Raw genomic sequence first — 20,296 nt, 5'->3', positions numbered from 1 at the left:
AGCTTGCGATTCGCGAACGTCTCGTTCGTGATCACGAGTGTGTAGCCCGTGATCTTTACCACAAGACGCTCGCGATCATGATCACGAGAGTACTGCTCGTGACCATGAGAGTGTAACCCATGATCGAGATCGTCGTGACCGCGATCATGGTCACAAGTATCTAGCTCGCGACTGCAAGCATGTAACTTACGATCGCGAGCGTGAGTGCGGTCATATCTGACGCGATCACTTGAACGTTCTCAAGGGTTGCAGAGACTGACGTCACAATCATGGTCACAAGAGTCTTGCTCGTGGCCGTGTAACTCATGCTTTGCGAGCGCTTTGCTCATGATCGCAAGCATCCTCAAAAATTGAGAAGAGACTAGTGTCACAATCGTGGTCACGAGCTTCTCACTCGTGACCAAGAGTGCAACTCACAATCATGAGCGTCTCGCTTGCGATCACAAGTGTTTAACTCGTGATCGTCTTCAGGGGTTGAGGAAAAACTAGTGTCGTAATCATGGTTACGCGCGTCTCACTCAAGATCATGACTGCTAATGTGAGCGGAGACCACAATCGCCATGAGCTCGTGACCCTGAGAGTATAACTCACGATCTTGAGCGTGAGCGCAAACGTGCGCAAAGGTTGTGTGAAGACTTTCCCTCGGAGGGGAATATCTTACACCTGGAGCCAACCTCCGAGCAGCACTCTGTTGCCCTTAAATGAGTTCTATCTCAAATGTAGGTTAACATGAAGTGTTGCTAGAGAAAAAGCCAAGGCTTAATTTTGAGCTGCCCCCAAAGGGATTTCCGTAATGGGAATCCAGCTAGAGTAATCTCTCAAAGGGGACACCAAACAGGAGTTAGTTTTCAACAAGAAGAACGTTGAGATCGCGATAACCTAGGATCCCATGATCGTAGCAATTCTTGTCACAAAAGACATCCTAAAGAGTGTCTAACCGACCAGGAAGACGAGGTGATGAGTCTCGTCCCTGTGATCATTGAAAAGAAAAAATTCTGAACTCATCATTGTATTGTTGCAAACAACATCCTGACCGACCAGGAAGACGAGGTGATTAGTCTCGCCCCAGCGATTATTAAACCAAAGGAAAGTCAGTCGATCCAGCGATTGTTGAGCAAGCTGTGGGTTGACGATTGCCCTTGATCTCGCATTCCTCAACAGGCAGAGCTGCATATGCGGGCTGAAACATTACCTGTAGGGAAAGAGAAAAAATTGCAGAACGTTCGGAGACGACGAGATCAGCAGAAAGCGCGAAGACTCGTCGTCAGCAGAAGATGAAGGAAGGCTGAACGGGAGGCAGACCTAGTCTACAGCTAAGACATCAGCCACAGCTACAGCCACCGACTTCCCAAACCTGATGTCGTCATGAAGCTCTGAGTAAAAAATAAAGAGAATTAGAAGTTCCTCCACTCCGAGGGGGAAGAAAAAACCCCTTTGACGAATCGTCAGTGCCAAGAAATCCTTCCAATAACTCACAGAACAAACATCGACATCTGAAACCACCACATTAGTTATATCTGTAAAGAAAAGAATGAGCGTAAAGCAATAGTGGTAAATGGCTAAGCCTTGAAGGGAGAGAGAGGAGACGTCCGCTCTATACCAGCTAAAACTGAAAAGTGACGTAGATATAGTGAGTGAGTAGATATAGGTGCCTGGGTAGCCTCAACCACCCCTTACCTACCCACTATTAGTGGTTAGGTAAGGTTGCCACCTCGTACTTTAAATCTAATGGCTGCCTTCCAGCTCCGCCAAAGTAATATCGAATATAAATAGCGGAAGGTTTGTAAGTATGGGAACAAAGGGTCTTTATAGTTGCCCTATTTGTTCATTCATTGACATCATGTACCGAACAAAAATTCACCTTCTGTTTTCATGTATGCAGTAGTGCACTCCATTTCTTGTAACCAGTAGTGAAACATCATCAACTGCTTCAGTGAAAATAAAACTAACTGGAATCACATTAGACACAAATTTTGCCAAGACAGCCAACATTAATAATATAGAGTACATTCTACAAATGCATAATTTCTGCTGTAATGATGAAACGTGATGTGGGTACTGTACCATCATAATTTCTTTTTGATGTTATCCCCAGCACATTGAAGTCTGATCAAACTTGGATCCATCAGTATGAATACTTTGCCCACAATACTGAATAGGTTCAAGAAATTCCCTTATCATTAATTTGTTAGAATCATATTTCTTTCCTCTGATAGCAGAAATCCTCAGAGAAAAATCATTTTCAAGTCTAGCATCACCAAGAAAAATTATACATTCATGTCTGAATGAAAATTCTTAAATAGTTCTAAGCTTAGAAAAGGAATTGAAACAAAACACTCAGTTTTCACCTTGTAAATTTCCTTAACTGTGAAAAATAACACCACCAACATTACCAAAATGACAAAAAAATCATAATAATACTTAATATATAATTACATTACTTGAAAGAAATTAAATCCTACTTAAGCACTGGTAGGTCAAAATTATAATTAGCCCTTTCACCTTAGTTCTTTTTATGCTCAACATCTGAGTGTAGCCGCATAACCTCTTTTGCCATTGGTCCGTATAGCAACTTTCCAGTTTCATCAAAGAAATTCTCAACTGTTAAAACAATGTGAGCTTCTTTGGCTTTCCCTGTTTTGCCTATTTTCTGAGACAAGCGTAGGTGATATTTGTTGTCAAATCTGAAGAAGAAACAAATTTATTACATTTGGCCTCATACTGCTACTGCAGTTGCAATAGGCTTTATTTTTCCATGAGTTATTTCATGCTCTGGCTTTACCATAATAACAATCATAATAACTATAACACAAAGACGAACAATAGTTAAGAGAGAATTAATAACCAATTACTATATTTGGTCAATAGTTTAGAGGGATCAACTTGCCTTTTAAGAGATGACGATGCATGCCAGACATCATCTGGATCAATCCCTGCCACATCCTTGTTAAGAGCAGTACAGAAGATTCCCCGTTCCAAGTAAGTTGTATACCAAGTAAGTATTCCCATCATTATGAAGTACGATATTACGCATACACACATCACAGTCCTGGAAAGCAACGACTTAACTGTAACATACCACTGAACAATTCCAAATCATAAAAATACTACAAATTTCAAAAATAACTTGTATTTTTCCTACTCATTTATATGGCTTACTCCTAGTTTAGTTTTCTCCCTTAGTGTAAATCACGGGTTTGCTATTAGTGTGAGTCAAGACTTTGTTATCATGAGTCCTAGCCGGATGTTTATAAAACTCCAGGAAAACTTTTAAAATGATAGGGTGTCGATTTACCACAACCTCTGGGGTGCGTTGATCATAAAGTAGCTTGAAAGGTTCTAGTAAGAACATGTCGTGCATTAGCCAGTCATTTCCTTGAGGCATACTCTCCCGTGTTAAGATGGTGGCGCGTTTCACTATGTCAAGATGTTTGGGAGTAACAACCCATTTAGACTTGTTAGAATGATCAACCTGCGGAGGAGTTGCCTCACGTGCAGGGATACCTACGCGTAAAACGACGCCATTACACTTAGACACAACATAACGTACAGACTTGTTAATTTGAACATTCTGCTTGGCTGAATTGTTAATAGACAAAATTTGAGGAATTAAAGCGTGTTTTGTAATAAGCGACTTCATAACACTATCAGGCTTAGATGATGATAAAATGTTTAGAGCAGCTTGGAGTTGCCAAGTCTTGGAGTGTGGACATAGCCAAAGCATCCAAATAAAGTGATGCCCTGTCTTGTATCACGTCTTTGGAATTCTTTAGAGATCGATGCTGAGGACCCCTGTGCTTAAGAGACAAATCTTGCTCATTTGTATGAGCTGGAGAGTGGTAATAAGGGTCTCTCAAAAAGGCTGCTTCGGTACGAGGGGAAATAGCAGGCTCTATTCCAAGGTTCTGTCAGGAGCGCTGAGATACTTTCACGGCCCTGATTTGGAGTACTTCCATGTGCGGAAAGATCTTATCTGTATAATATAACAAATTTATAGATAATTTGTATATTTCCTTACAATACAAACCTTACCTATTTATTTAGGGGTATTACTTTCAGCAAAGCTGAAATGACGAGCTATTAAAATTTAGTGAGAGTTAACTACCCATATCGCTAGTTAGCAGGGGTAGCTTTCTACAGCTCCCACTCACACACACACACACACCGGTGATTTATGATTTAGCTCACTTTGCTTTAGGTTCGGATGGTGTACGGTCATTGCCAATCCTCATCCTTTGCCGTTATTATTGGACTGCCATTAAATCTTTTGTGCTTTCTCTTTGCATTAGTGTGTGTTGATTTCTGTGACCATGCGCACCTGCCCTTGACTCTATGGCCAGCCCTGCAGAACCTTCAAGTCTAAGCGAAATATTTCTCCTTCAAAGGTTCCTTCGAAGGGGAAAATACTCAAGACCTCTTCTTCCATCTCCCGACCTTCCTCCGAAGCTCCTACACGTTTGGCCTCTTCCAAGAGACCATCGAGTAGTAGTGTAGACCCTTTTATTTGTGGCCAACCCCGGTCCTCGAGAGATGGTGTTGCTTCCCCTAGTGAAGCGGCCCCACCTCTCCCCCCAAGTGAGGCCTTGTCTATGTCTTCTGTTTTGCAGGTGTAGTTGTCCTTGGGGCTTCCGGGTCCGCCCTCCAAGGACTCCTTGCTGCAGCTCATCCTTCGTGGTGCGAGTGTGCAAGCGTGTGTCAGAGACATCTGTGGCTTCTGCCGACGACCCTGCCCCTCCAGACTCTCCAGATGTTGCTGCCAACTTAGTTTCACCCCTTCCTGATCATCATTCGAGGGGGAAGCCTAGTCCTACATCTGTCTCTCCTGCGAGTGTTTCTCCCCCTCGGAGAAGTTCTCTCATAGAGATTCCTCTTCGGAGGACTGCTGGTCCTCATGGTCAGCTTGCTGATCCAACAGCCCCTAAAGGGCGTCTCTGTCGTCATTTCAGCTTCGCCAAAAGTAATACCCCTAAATAAATAGCGTAGGTTTGTATTCCAGTTACGGAACAACTGCCATTTACAGTCATTCTCTCAGGAGACCTAAGCATAATAGGGTAATCAGGGACTGATGGTACTGATATTAAATCTGGCTCAGGGAGCGCAACGGCCGTAGACAAAGGACCCGCTGCAAGAATTGGTTCAAGCTCATATTGTACATTATCAACACTGGGTGATAAAACATCAACAAACACTTGATGGGCGACGTCATCCGTGACTGAAACCTAAGTGGGTTCCCGACACGAAGGACCTGGTTGGGTGATAACTTTTGCCGCAAAAACGACGAGCAAAGGCTCGTTTGGGCGGCTGACGGCCAGGATCTCGATCAGCTAAGCGGCGAGGATCATCGTGAACCTGCTCAGCAGAAAAGTCCTCCATAACAGAGGCAAGCTTATTCTGCATGTCTTGCAGTACAACCCATTTAGGATCAACGGGAATGGGTGCGGTGAGAGACGAGGGTAACGTCTGTGACTGCAAAACCTTGCCTACACTAAGACTCTCGGAGCCTGTGTTACGCTTCTGTTTAGGCATCGAGCAGTCTTCCGATGACTGCACAGGGTCAGAGCTGTCCCAATGGCTACAACCAGGACGCTGGACCTGTCCTAAAGGGACTGACTTTCGCTTTAAGGGTCTCGAAACCTTGCTCCACGGTTTCTTACACGATAAGCCTTCGGATGACGAGGCGAAAACCGTCTCGCTCGTCTTATGGTAGGGGCGGTCTTGACGAGACACGCCTGAAACCATAGAGGGAACGTCTGTTCGTTGGTTAAAGCCTCTCGAACCCATAAGTCCTACGACATTACTTCTCCCTGGGGCATGGGAGCTTGCAAGAGGTCTCGGACTAGGCGAACGACAGGCACGAACAGACGAACCCTCTGTCGCAACACTGATAACACTTTGCGCAATTATCACTTTATCACTACGATTTTCTGTTTTGCACTTACTTCACTGAAATCTAATTTTTCAATAATTTCACATTAGGCATGAATAAAACTGATTTCTACCTGAAGCACGCAATTCTACCCTACATCAAAAGGTTATAATTGCGAAATAAGTCGTATAATGTAAGCACATTAATACAAGCAAAAAACAGTAAACATATATATCGAATAAAACGGAAATATATAAAGATAAAAGGATCAGTGACTGGGGAGGAGACTAAACACTAGTTCATTCAAAACTACGTTTTCAATCTCTCACCGTACAGTGCCTTGGGACGAGAATAAAAACTAAAAACGTTTTATCCTTTCTCCCCGTACAGAGACTTGGGACGAGAGTAAAAAACTGACTCGAGAACAACGTTACTCGCTTGGGACGAGAATAAAGATCGGAACGTTCTCTCTTCCTCTCTCTCTCTCTCTCTCTCTCTTGATTTCACACCGAAGAGAAAAGCCCACTCACCTTTCGTCAATAAACAGGTTATTTGACCAAAGGAAAAAACTGAAAGGACTAAGAAATTGAAAATTAACAAGTTCCTTTAAATTACTATTTAAAACATTTCAGTTTGAAAGAAGAATAAACAAAACGTCAGAATCGATTTACTCTTTCTGCAAAGTGAAACCGTGATTCTCTCTTTCTCTATCGTAACGATAGAGCGCAAACTGCGTAGCATAAATAAACCAAACGTTAGTTCATCTTTGAAACAGTACGAAGACTATTCAAAGAAAATCTTTCATAAAATATCTACTAAAAAATATTCATTTAATAAGTTTTAAATCATTTGCTCTGTAAGAGTTATTAACGATTGAAAGGGCTCAACGTTGTTTAACTTCGGTTTCCAAGTTAGGACCGCCTACTCTCGGATTAGGGGAGGAATAGGTAAGGCCGCATATAAACAAATCATTAAAATTTATCTTGATGTTTATTATAAATGGAAAGCTAATCGAAGAGGCCTAATAAAGGCGGGTGAGATATAAAATATATAGAGGAAAATCTATAATTAACAACAACAATTTATGACGTGATAAGATAATTGCTAAAAGCCTAAAACACACTTCCGTACTAAGGGAAGGGTCGGCCATTTTGAAAAGTCAAAGAAAGTCCAAAAAAACAATCCAAAGTCATCAACAATTAAATCTATCCAAAAAAGAGTTCAAGATTTAAGTTGAAGATAAAACACCTGCACTGCGAAAGCTCAAACCAAAAGGAAGTACTTCACCAAGACTGTTGAAAAACTCCAGGTTAACAGCGAGTAATGGTACGTCTTGTCGATCAGACCGACAGAGAAGAATTGGAGCTGTTTACATGTATATGCGGTATCTGGCCGATAGTTGGCGCTGGTGGGCACACCCGCAACCTTCATAGCGATCGCTCGCGAGTTTTTGTGTTTTTCTGTCGAGCCGCCGGAGGCGTCAGCTATTATATATTCACCGGCTAAGTTAAATATTTAAAAAACGACCTTTCGTATTTTGCCACAGCTGGCTGAAGACGAAGAAGGGGAACGATCTTGCTTAAATTGGTTCTTGCGACGAGAACGATCTCTCTCCCACTGGGCGGACAGCCACTCCTACAGAACTCACATGGTGATTCTACTGAACATCTCTTGCTACAGCAAGAGGAACAAATGGGAAGCACATCACCTTCAACCCGGCTCATGAGCGTACCACAGGGACGCCCATCACAACCTGGCCATCAAGGCATAGTCTTCGACTTACTAGTCATAACGTACTTACTTAAACTCACTAAAAATGATAGAGATGCAAGTCACAGTGAATATTAGATACAAAAGGCACAAGCACTAAGCACTATAAGGCAATTGAGGGTGGGTGCAGACGTTTGATCGCAGAGAAGCTAGGTACGTCCTCTTCACTTCTCAACCAGGATTATTGTGGAGAGCATCACGCGCAAGTGTCCTATGGCGCATGCGCAGTACTGTAGTTGACTAGCAACTATAAGAATAATGCAATCAAACCATTGTTCTTTGATTGCCTGGTCGTAAAGAAAACGAGATTAGGAGTTACACACACACAGTAAATGACATAGAATTTTGTATCCACTTAGCAATAAATACCTGTACGGTATGCAAGTATTCAGTCTAAGAAATAATTCCTGAAAAACTCCTGGTGATCTTTGAAATTAATTTTACACTCTATTGATCTTATGTAATATTCAAGAGCTGTTGTCTCTCCCTCATCATCCAAAGCAGTGGTTCTGAAACCATCATTTCAACCATCCAGATTTCCCCCTCAAGAGTATCAAGGAGAGAGTAGTCAAAGTACAGCGCGACATTTTACTAATTCATTTTAAAAATTTACAAATACAGTATACTGATAAACATTGCTACATTACAAAACCACATATATATATATATATATATATATATATATATATATATATATATATATATATATATATATATATATATATATATATATCTCATTAATGACAAAGCTAAAGCAAATAAAATGTCTCGATTTAACAATACTAAAACAACTCTCTCTCTCTCTCTCTCTCTCTCTCTCTCTCTCTCTCTCTCTCTCTCTCTCTCTCTCTCTCTCTCTCTCTCTTGTAAAAAGAAAGGTAGGTTTGTTCTGTGTATAAAGTAAGTATCATTGTAATCTTTACAATCATTTTCAACTACTGTATGTACTCAATGTATTCAATAATGTATCTATGGATGCCCGCTAATGAAATAAAAGCAGTTAAACTTAAAAGTACAAAGAGCTCATCACTTCAATTGATCCTCCAACATTACACACTAATGTTAAGTTTTTAACAAAAAAAAAAAAAAAAAAAAAAAAAAACCTTTCTGAAAATGAACTTACCTAGACTGAGGGAAGGGATATAACCAGTCCCATAGAAGAGCGAACACAGAAAACCCAACTGCTACTGTGGAGATAATAAGCCTTCCGTCCAAAAGCTTGTGACTTTCAACATAACTAAACCGAGCGAGTAATACCTAGAAAAGAAAGGAATAAACATTAAAGATAAAATAATTGCATAAATAACTGATGATCAACACAAAGAGTAAACCTGAATACATATACCATTTTCAAACCATTACAAGCTCAACTAACATTTTTTCTCTATTTCAGTGAAAACTGTAGTCATATATTTTAATTCCCATACAGAGTAATGTACATCACTACCTATTTAAGGGTTTAAAATCTGCTCATGAATGGCAGAGGCAAGGGACATTGACAATGCCCTAAAGACTGACCATAAATACTGTACATACGATCAGTGCCCAAGACCCCTCTCCATCTAAGCTAGGATCAAGGAGGGCCAGGCAATGGCTGGGGATGACTCAGCAGATAGAAAGACCTATAGGCTCCCCCAAAACCCACATCCTTAGCTCACATGGAGAATGTGATTGCAGCGGCCAAAGGAGCTAATGAGTTTAGGAACTCGGACCCCAGTCTGGCGATCACCACCAGTCAGGGACGTTACTAAATAAGCCACCACAACTTCTAAGATTAGGTTATATATATACTTCAAATAAACATAACAGCAAAGCAATTAAGAAAACACCCAGATACTGTACTATTAAAAACTAAATTACAAAACATACATCTTTAACTGCATCATCCAGGGCATTCTTCAGGGCATTCCCGTCCCATTTGTTGACCTTTGGTGGATTCTCCTCCATGACCTGAAAACATAAATAAAAAAGATAATTTTAATTATATGCTGTAATCTATTGCTATTTCAATACTTTACCCAAGTCATTATGCTAAAATGTTCTATTATCAAACACTTTTGGAACATTCTATTTTTAGCAAATATTTACAATTTCACCAGTATTGTTATTTAAATGACATCAATTTACAATTAACTTAAATCCCCAAAACTTTTCCAGGAAACTATTCATTTTCATGGGGGGAAAAAAATTAATCTTCCCTTAAACATGGAACCCAATACTCTCTTTTATTATGAAGACTGATGTCACCCACATATCATTGTAAGAATAATAAGGGGGATATGTAATAACCTGAGGTACTCCAACCTAACGTAACATAAATCACAACCCCAACCCCCCAAAACCCTTGCACACTATATTTGGATTCCATTATTAAGGAAAGATTAAGATCTGTAAGTAAAGAAGGTCCACTTACAAACTTAATTGGTTCCAAGAAGTTGTTTATAAGTCCATTTTATTTTTAATTTTGGCCGACAGTAGGCCTAAACTGAATGCCATGCCTATGACTTCAGGCTACATAAGTCAACAAATAGTCAGGTTTCATATGAAATAGATATCAGATCATTATAAAGGTTGTTTTGCTTACTGTATTGAATATAACACTGTTTTATTACAATATTTACTTATTTTATGTGTTATTTTCAGTTGGATTTGTTTGTATTTTTTTAATATTTGTAAGTTGAGGACCTTCTGCAAATTATTTTTTTTTTTGTGAAAACAGCATTTCAGAAAAAAAAAAAAATTGCATTTAGACAGCAGATTGGAATAACAAGCTTATGCAAATAAAAATTACAAATCATATTAACACGAGATGATATGCTTTCTTACATATAACTATCACCCAAAGTTCTGACTCGATTAGAACTTCCAAAATTTCTATGCTGATGCTATTAGATGTTTTCATACTTCGGACAATTTTTTCAACATTCATTTCAATTAGGGGATGGCTGCCATGATATGAGGAATTTGCTAAGATAAGTTCAACCTATTTGGGCAATTTAGAATAATTATAACACACTCCACTCACCAAATAGCTATCTTATGCTTAATTAGCAGAATACAATATACTATTTGGGGGCATGTATAATAACGGCCACCTGTATGTATGATGACGGCCAACTAAGAATAGGGAAGTGTAAGTTGGGATAGCAAGGGTCTTAGCCACGCCCTTTAGGTAGGGACAAGACTACGGCAATGTAAGGGATGTCACATAGGGGCTAACCCGTTTGGTAGGGACACAGCTCATAGGTTAGATTAGGTGGGGGCATTTTAGGTGGGGGCATTTTAGGCAGTGTTCTTTTGTAGAGATTTTGTAGAACAACAAAGTTTTTGTAGCACAGCAGCCTCGTCTTACGAACGGTTCGAAAACAGGAAGAAATTCCCGTTCTTTGTGCAAGCAGAAGGAACTGGCCGCTGATCAACAATTGCTCCCAATCCATTTAACAAAGTACTTAAAGCACATGTACATTACATAACCTTTTAAGGTTTACTAAATACGCAGTAACAAATCATATGTCAAATCAGAGAAGGGGGGGGGTCAAGGCCAAAATTAGAGAAGTAGATGATGAAAAGTGGAGGGATGAGATAAAAGAGAAAAATAGTTTAGAAATATATGAACAGGAAAAAGGGCAAATAGGAGAAGAAATATTTTATGATAACAAACCAAATTCTATTATTATGTATAGAGCTAGGGCCAACTGTTTGAAATTAAATGATAGAAAAAGACATGAAGCAGGAGGTAGGGTAGAATGCAAACTATGTGGGGCAGTTAATGAAGACCTCGCCCACTTCATTCTTGACTGTCCAGACCTCAGCGACGAAAGAAGAAAAATAGTGGAACTGCAACAGCCGTATGAAGAAGAAAAGAAGAAGATAATAGGAAACGTGCAGTTCAAGAAAGAAGGAATAGAGAAAAGAAAAGAATATATTTATCAAATGTGGAAAAAAAGAGAAGAAAATAAAAGAATTAGAATAAAGAAGAAAACCAAGGAGGTGCCGATGGAAAGACGAATCCCTCCGCCCAGCAACTGAACTGAACTGAACTAGGAAAGAGAACAACCCAACACCACCTTGTCAAGTGGGTGTGGTTATGACTTATCACTTTTTACATCATTTTACGTTTTCCCACTCAATAACCTGGCCTTCCCCAACACAAAAAGGCTATGCTCTGTATTTTCCTAACTGCTTTTGGTTTTACTGCAAATCTGTAATTACTGCATGATGAAATGCACACGTTTATAGTGTGGGGGGGGTTCCTTACTCAATAATCCTAGTTTTCCACTTGGATCTTTAATGTTATATGGGGATAGGGTAAAAAAACAAAAACCAATAGTTTAGACCAACAATAACGGCCAGATACAACAAAATGCAACAGAGTATAGCCAGGTGGGAAAATATTGGTACAAGTATTTGTAGATAAACTAAATATATCATACTATTACCGGGGTTAATAACATTATTAACTATGTACATTATTAGCTTTTAAATAAAAATATAGGAGGTTTGGCTCAATAATGATGATGAAAGGCATGTTATGGTAGTGCAAATTACTATAGGGTATAGGTGATTAGGGGAGGAACTACATCAATGCTAATTCATACATACAATCCGTATCATATCTCAAGCACAATCAGGATGAACCATGGAATACACTGATATATATTCACTTGAACTAAGAAATTCTAGAACCAAAATGACGGTAAAAGCAGACATGATACGATTTAAGTCATTGCCTAAGCCACTACTGAGAGAGAGTTCGGATTTAAGTAAGCTTACACTCCGTTTAAAAGTTCATGCACTTGTTAAATCAGTAAATTCTCGAGTCTTGTCTCAACCACACCAACAGATTGCTCTCACCGAGGATCCCCTGTCTGACATTTCCTTCCTCAATAAATTATTCAAGACCAGCTGTTTACTAAACAAGACAGCACAGTGCACAGGCTCACAATGTTGAGTAGCCGCGGCTGACCAATGACGTCAAAGGTAGTGTTTAGTACGTAAGAAACCCCTCAGGAAAATCAGAATGTGATTTTAAAAGTACAGAGAACTCAAATATTTGTACTTATATATTATTATGAACTTTTTTATTAAAAAAATATTATATATTAAGAATTAGTTTATCCTTATTGCCAATATTATCCTTAAATTGTTTTTTTTTTCAACTTATAGTGTACATAACGAAACTACAGGTGTCATTGGCCAAACAGTAGTGTTAAATCTATGTATATGTGTTACCATTGTAAAAATTTCCACACCCTTTCATGGTGGTCAGTTATTCTGAACAACACACTAAGAAATTCGTTCAGACGAATATTCACAAAGATTTTTTTTTAGATGTCTTTGGTTATAGATAGTTTACAGTAAAACACAAGTTTTCTAATTTCACATTACTATCAATAATCTTCATTCTTGATTTTGAGTCATTTGTAAACGATAAACATTTGTAATATATATTTATATTAAATCGTGCTGTTATAATTATGAACAAATACCTCTATTGTCAGGATATATGTTGGTAATTTGCAGACGATTCCAAGAATTTGGTTCTTGAATTCATTTCATTTATTGAAATATACATTAGGAGTTTCTTCAGAATTTAAAAAAAAATGAAATAATCTTATAATTACTATGTCATCGAGTCATTTTTACTTTGAGAAAATATTATATCCATGGCATTTTTAATTCCGGATAGCAAAGCTACTGCAAAATTATATAGCACATGTTGTCGACTTTCAGTTATTGTAAGCCACCGCTTCAACCAATTACAATAGCTTACGTACGTAAATAGTTTTCGCGGTAAGCTACAACATTTGTCTTATCTTTTATTTAATTCAATAGATACGAGAGAGAAATAAAGTAGAGGATATTCTAACATGTCTAAAGAAAGAGACATTGCGATGACTTATAATGAAAATTACAAGTAATAATAGATGAACATTAGGAATAACAGAATGGGTCTCTGGAGATTGCAAAAGAAGCAGGGAACGGAAGAAAAGAAAATGAATTAACGAATTCAGGAAATTTGTGGGTATAGAAGAATAAAAAAAGATCAGAAACATGCTGAAATTGAAAGACATGTTTAATAAGCCTTTGTCCTGCAGTGGACTACTTACGACTGCCTGCAGTGGACTACTTACGACTGCCTGCATTGGACTACTTACGACTGCCTGCAGTGGACTACTTACGACTGCCTGCAGTGGACTACTTACGACTGCCTGCAGTGGACTACTTACGACTGATGATGATATTTATCCTCACTATCTGTATAGTCCACTACAGAACAAAGACATCAGACATCTGCTCTGTTGCAAAATATATGCTAGAAATGATGGATGAAAATAAATGTGGTATCTTGATACTGCTCGATCTTAATGCTGCTTTTGACACAGTTGTGCATGAACTAGGCTACTACTAAATGGTCTACGGTCCATCGGCGTTGAAGACCAAGCCTTCGAATTCTTAAAAGACTACTTAGTTGGTAGAAATTACTGTGTACAAATTAGAAACTCTTATTCATCATATGAACCATTAAACAGAGGGGTACCCCAGGGGAGTGTACTTGGCCCAATCTTGCTCAACATATATACTATCGAGCTATCACATATCTTGAAAAAACAAAAAGTGGGCTTTAAACTATATGCAGATGATACTCAGCTCTACCTTTTAATTTCAACAACACAAGATACAAAGAAGAAAATTAATGAGATAATGACTGAAATAAAAACATGGATGCAGAGGAAAAAGATTAAATTAAATGATGATAAAACAGAATGTATGTTTTTGGCACAAAGGTGGCTTTGAAGAATTACCAGTTATTTCAAAGTAACGCTGATGTTAGAATTATGCCTGTTGGGAAAAATTTGGGTGTACTGATAGATTGTAATTTGTCAATGAGGGATCAAATAGCGAATACAGTGAAAGTGTGTAACTATCACCTGAGAAACATAGCATTTATTAGAAAATATTTAACAGAGGGCAGTACAAAAATTTTAGTGATGAGTCACGTAATATCAAGGCTTGATTATTGCAATTCTCTGTACTATAAATTGCCCAATACACTACTAAGAAAGCTTCAAAATGTGCAAAACCGGGTGGCTAGACTGATAAAAGGCATTAAATTTCGGGAGAGAATAACTCATGCACTGATCGATCTACATTGGTTACCTGTTAAGGCTAGAATTGAATTTAAGATTTGTTTGTTGACTCGCAAGGCACTTACAAGTGATAAGCCTAAATATCTTTGTGATTGCTTGGTCCCTTACCCTCAAGCTACTAGCGCTGCTGTAAGAGTTAGACATGCTGATGACCCATATAGACTATTCGAAATTAGTGTGAATCATGCAATAGGAGGAAGAACTTTTTGTTATACTGCATCCAGACTCTTCAACGACCTTCCACTTGATGTCAAGAATAGCAAAAATGTGGCAGCTTTCAAGAAAAAACTGAAGACTTATCTCTTTGGAAAGTGTTATAATAGTGATCAGAAAACTATTAAGCCTGAATACAAATTCTAGCGAATAACTGAAAAGATACAGAGCAAAATACAAACTGGAAAGAAATTATTTTCACACATCAAGGCCCACCTGAACAGACTCTTAGTGTCTGTCTGATGGAGGGCGAGAAATAAACCCCTAAAAGTAAAAGTAAATACAAAGGCATGGCGTGAAGTTCAAACTATTTGCAGATGACACAATTTTACTTTTCCATAAATGATATCCATGACACTACTGAAACTCTTAACCGAATCCTTGATAGTGTTAGAGAATGGATGACATTTAAACAACTAAAATTAAATGAGAACAAAAACTGAATTCATGGTAGTGGGTAAGAGAAACAGCGTGAGAACTTGGGTGATATTCAAATGAACATAAATGATGACTCGGTGCCGATGTCTAGTAAAGTTCTAGATTTAGGTGTATTTCTTGACTGCAACCAGTCTTTAAATGCCCAAATGAATAATGTAATAAAAACTGCTGGTTATTATATAAGAAATATTGCGTTTACAAAAAAGTACCTGGACGAAAATTCTGTAAAGAAACTTGTGATAAACTGTTATTACCAGGATTGATTACTGCAACTCTATCTATCACAATTTACCAAAAGTGCAACTTAAGAAATTACAAAACATAGTAAACAGAGGAGCAAGGCTGATAAAAGGTGTCCCACCAAGAGAAAGGATCACCCCCATACTAATCGATTTACACTGGCTGCCGATTAAAGCGAAAATTGAATTTGAAATGTGTACAATAACCCACCAAGTTATCAGAACCGGTCGTCCAAAATACTTAAGAGAATTACTACATATTGCGCACCCAACTAATCGTGTCGACACGAGAATAGTTACAGATGGCCTCAAACAGTTGGAACCCATATATATGTCTACTTTAGGCTCTAGAGCCTTTAAATATGCAGCCTTGACACTATATAATAAGCTCCCACGATACATTCGAATGATTGAAGACATTAAGGCTTTCAAGAGGAAACTGAAGACTTTCTTATTTCAAAAATCATACAACAGTGACGATTTAACAGTAAATGAACAATGCGTGATCTGAAACGATAAATACTCTGAACGGACAAGGTAAAACGACAGCGGAGGTCCTGTAGATAGTAGGGTTCTTCTGCTGTATGGGACCGGAAAAGCAGCCATCAAAGTAAAGACAAGCTTTTCCACTTGCGTCTGTTCATGGTCTTTCTGTACCAGTCCACATCCAAAATCTTTCTTACTTCACCAATCCGTTGTCTTCTTTTCCTTCTCCTGCTTCTTTTACAATTTCTAGGGGCCCATTCTGTTATCTTAAGGTCCATTCATTGTCTGCCATTCTCATTATTTATCCTGCTCACTGTCATTTCTTTTTCTTAAATGTTGTTAAAATAACCTCTAGGCTACTTTGGTTTGCTCTCGTATCCATGTTGTATCTTTTTCTGTTTCTTAGTGTAATTCCCATCCTTATTCTTTCCATACAGAGTTGTAACTAGTTTATGCTCCAAGTTCCTGATGCATACGTTAATACTGGTAGCAACAGCTCACTAAACACTTTTCTTTTTAGAAAGTAGTAATTTATTTTTCATAATTTAATTTGGTTTACCAAATGCTCTTCACCACATGCTTATCTTTCTTTTAATTTTGATCACGTGTCCGGGAGATCTGTCTGTCCCAAGTATGTATACTATATTCATTAAAAATCTTTAGAGGTTCGTCCATAAATCTTATTTGTTGTCTCTAAGCATTTTCATTGAACATTATCTTAGTTTTACTCATATTCATTTTCAGATCTACACTTCTGCATTCTGTATTCAAATCTTCTACCTTTAGTAATTCCTCCCACGATTCACAAAACACAACTATGTTATCTGCAAATCTTAAATTGTTAAGGTATTCACCATTAATAATTATTCCTACATTTTCCCAATCTAAATTCTTTAAAAACTTCTTCTAGACATGCTGTGAATACTTTAGGAGAGATGGTGTCTCCCTGTCTAACTCCTTTCTCTATTACTGCACTTCCTGTATATATATATATATATATATATATATATATATATATATATATATATATATATATATATATATATATATATATATATATATATATATATATATATATATATATATATCTTCACGTGTTCTAACACAAGATTCTTCTATTCCTTGTTTTTGAAGGGCTTTCATTGCTGCAAAGGTTTTTTTTTTTCTTTATAGATTCTAAAGCTTTCTCGTTGTCTGTAAAGGGCATACATAGTAGTTTGTCATACTCTGTTGATTTTTCAATTAGCTGGTAAACTACATGGATATGGTCAGTTACTGAATACCCACTTCTAAAGCCTGTCTGCTCTCTTCTTGGTTGATTAAAGTCTAGCTGTCTTTCTATTCGCCCTAATATGATTTTAGTAAATATTTTATAAATTACGGAGAGTAAACGTACTGGGCGGTAATTTTTCAGATGTTTTGTGTCTCTCTCTCTCTCTCTCTCTCTCTCTCTCTCTCTCTCTCTCTCTCTCTCTCTCTCTCTCTCTCTCTCTCTCTCTCTACAGATTCTTACAGATGTTTTCCTAGGGGCCAGACGCACCGTCAAAAAGCCCCTGTCCGGAGAAAAGCTCCGGGCAATCTAAAGAAGAAGATGTTTTCCTGGAAGAGGCCCGAGGGGGGCTTGTGGCTCCAGTATGGTAGCCAGGACACTATGTGGGTGGTGGTGGTACGTGGTGCTTATCTGAGCTTTATAATTGAATTTTTGATCCTGTGTTTTCCAAAATTTATCAAGTCTTGACTCAAACTGTGTCACTGTCTCTGAGTGTATCACCTCATCCGGCAAATTGTTCCAAAAGTTAACCACACGGTTAGGGAAGGAGTATTTGTAACGGTTCAGCCTGGCTCTTGTCTTGAATAATTTCTTATCATGGCCTCTTGTCACACTATCCTCCCTTATCCTGAAAAGACCCTTAGTACACTCCTTATCATACTTGTTGTTGACGGTCCTAAATGTTTCAATCTGATCTCCCCCCCCCCTCTCTCTCTCTCTCTCTCTCTCTCTCTCTCTCTCTCTCTGTCTCTCTCTCTCTCTCTCTCTCTCTCTCTCTCTCTCTCTCTCTCTCTCTCTCTCTCTCTGTCTTTGTGAATTAGTATAATGATAGAGTTTTCCAAGGTGTATAGGATGTGTAGCATAAGCGATTTTTTTTCTATAGGAGTTTTTGCATTTCCTGTAGGTCTACTTAGTTTCTCAAAATATGTTCCCGTTGAGCGCCTTATATAAATAAAACTGCGTTTTTTCCACTTACATGATTTATTTTACTACTACATCCTTTATCAAATGATTACTGGTCAACTCTATTACTACTACTACTACTACTACTACTACTACTACTGCTGCTACCACTACTACAACTAAGCTAAGCTGCAACCCTAATTAGAAAAGCAGAATGTTATAAGCCTTATAAGGCTCTAATAAAAAAAAGAAATAGCCTAATAAGGAAAGAAATTCAGCAAACTCATCTAGTAATAATAATAATAATAATAATAATAATAATAATAATAATAATAATAATAATAATAATAATAAAAATAATAATAATAATAATAATAATAATAATAATAATAATAATAATAATAATAATAATAATATGAAAAGTAATGAATAAAAATATTCTAAGGGATTAAGGGTTCAGTTAAGATTACAATGAATTAGATGAACAATTATAGTTTAAATGTTATAAGATCAAGAGAACATGGAAAATAATTCGACATATCTAATCATTTTCTGAAATATTCACATTCATGCACTCAAGCATATGGGAAGCCATTTACGTTTGCAGGATCACTGAATGTTGTACAGGTTTAGCTAGCCAGACCGTTTTTTTTTTCTTTTATGGCTAAACTGAACACTTTAGAGCACATACGTATGAACTAACAGACATAATAATAATAATATAAGGATAGGGAAGTGGGGAAAATGGGGAAAGGATCGAGTAGGCTACTTAGCTTTTATGCAAAACGTCTAGATGACGTCACAAGTAGGGTAATGATTGGCCTTTGTTGTTGTAGAAATATTGATTAGGCGCCGAAGACCCGGAGCTTCAGTGTTCTTCATCATTTAAACTGCTGTTTTATTATCTTTTTATCTACATTTATCGCAGTCACTCGATAATTATCAACAATGACAGTTGGGTGTATCATTATTATTATTATTATTATTATTATTATTATTATTATTATTATTATTATTATTATTATTATTATTATTATTTGCTAAGCTACAACCCTAGTTGGAAAAGCAGGATGCTATAAGCCCAGGGGCCCTAACAGGGAAAATAGCCCAGTGAGGAAAGGATACACGGGAAAATATTTGAAGAACAGTAACCAAATTAAATAGATATTTCCTATATAAACTATAAAAACTTTAACCAAACAAGAGGAAGAGAAATGAAATAGAATAGTGTGCCCGAGTATACCCTTAAGGAAGAGAACTCTAACCCAAGACAGTGGAAGACCATGGTACAGAAGCTATGGCACTACCCAAGACTAGAGAACAATGATTTGATTTTGGAGTGTCCTTCTCCTAGAAGAGCTGCTCGCCATAGCTAAAGAGTCTCTTCTACCCTTACCAAGAGGAAAGTGGTCGCTAAACAATTATTACAGTAGTTAACCCTTTGGGTGAAGACGAATTGTTTGGTAATCTGTGTTGTCAGATGTATGAGGACAGAGGAGAATCTGTAAAGAATAAGCCAGGCTATTCGGTAAAAACAGAAAGTGAACCGTAACCAGAGAGAAGGGCCCAATGTAGTACTGTCTGGCCAGTCAAAGGACTCCATAACTCTCTAGCGGTAATATCTCAAAGGGTGGCTGGAGGCCTGGCCAACCTACTATCAGTAAGCCTAGGTTAAACTATGCTTCTCTCAAGCTACAAGTAATCCAAAAGATTGAAAATGTGAAGGCTTTTTCAAGAAGAAACTGAAGACTTTCTTGTTTTCTAAGTGATTCAATAATGTAAATTTGATAATTAATATATAGTACACATTGTGTGTTACTCTAAATACCCGACAGACAAAACACGATAATTTTATACGAAAAGATACATCAATTTCAATTGGCTGATTTCTTTCAAATATGATAATCTGATGACGACGTTTAATAACGAATTGGTAACATATTTGTCTTTCTTGCCACTT

The 20,296-nt window shown here is 37.8% G+C and overlaps 2 protein-coding genes across 4 annotated transcripts in view; both read right to left on the bottom strand.

Moving 5' to 3' along the window:
• The window catches only part of tefu (Serine/threonine-protein kinase tefu), a 912,746-nt gene that overhangs the window by 493,761 nt on the left and 398,689 nt on the right, over positions 1 to 20,296 (bottom strand). The gene's annotated exons all lie outside the window — the stretch shown is intronic.
• Positions 2,338 to 12,642, bottom strand: LOC137651928 (signal peptidase complex subunit 2-like). 3 transcript variants are annotated; one of them, XM_068385139.1, is made up of 5 exons: positions 12,491 to 12,642; positions 9,506 to 9,586; positions 8,760 to 8,893; positions 2,888 to 3,049; positions 2,338 to 2,684 (listed from the first exon to the last, which is right to left on the bottom strand). In XM_068385139.1, exons 1-5 carry the CDS (start codon positions 12,509 to 12,511, stop codon positions 2,504 to 2,506), a joined length of 579 nt encoding a protein of 192 aa, XP_068241240.1. In that variant the 5' UTR covers positions 12,512 to 12,642; the 3' UTR covers positions 2,338 to 2,503. The 3 variants fall into 3 exon arrangements, with proteins under 3 accessions (XP_068241240.1, XP_068241242.1, XP_068241241.1); XM_068385141.1 differs by having other exon boundaries at positions 12,410 to 12,556; XM_068385140.1 differs by lacking the exon at positions 12,491 to 12,642 and adding an exon at positions 12,239 to 12,265.

This window comes from Palaemon carinicauda, chromosome 13 (genome assembly GCF_036898095.1).
Source record: "Palaemon carinicauda isolate YSFRI2023 chromosome 13, ASM3689809v2, whole genome shotgun sequence".
NCBI classification, from domain to species: Eukaryota; Metazoa; Arthropoda; class Malacostraca; order Decapoda; family Palaemonidae; genus Palaemon; species Palaemon carinicauda.
The sequence above is the reverse complement of the archived record's forward strand: the minus strand, read 5'-3'. Positions and strand labels throughout refer to the sequence as shown.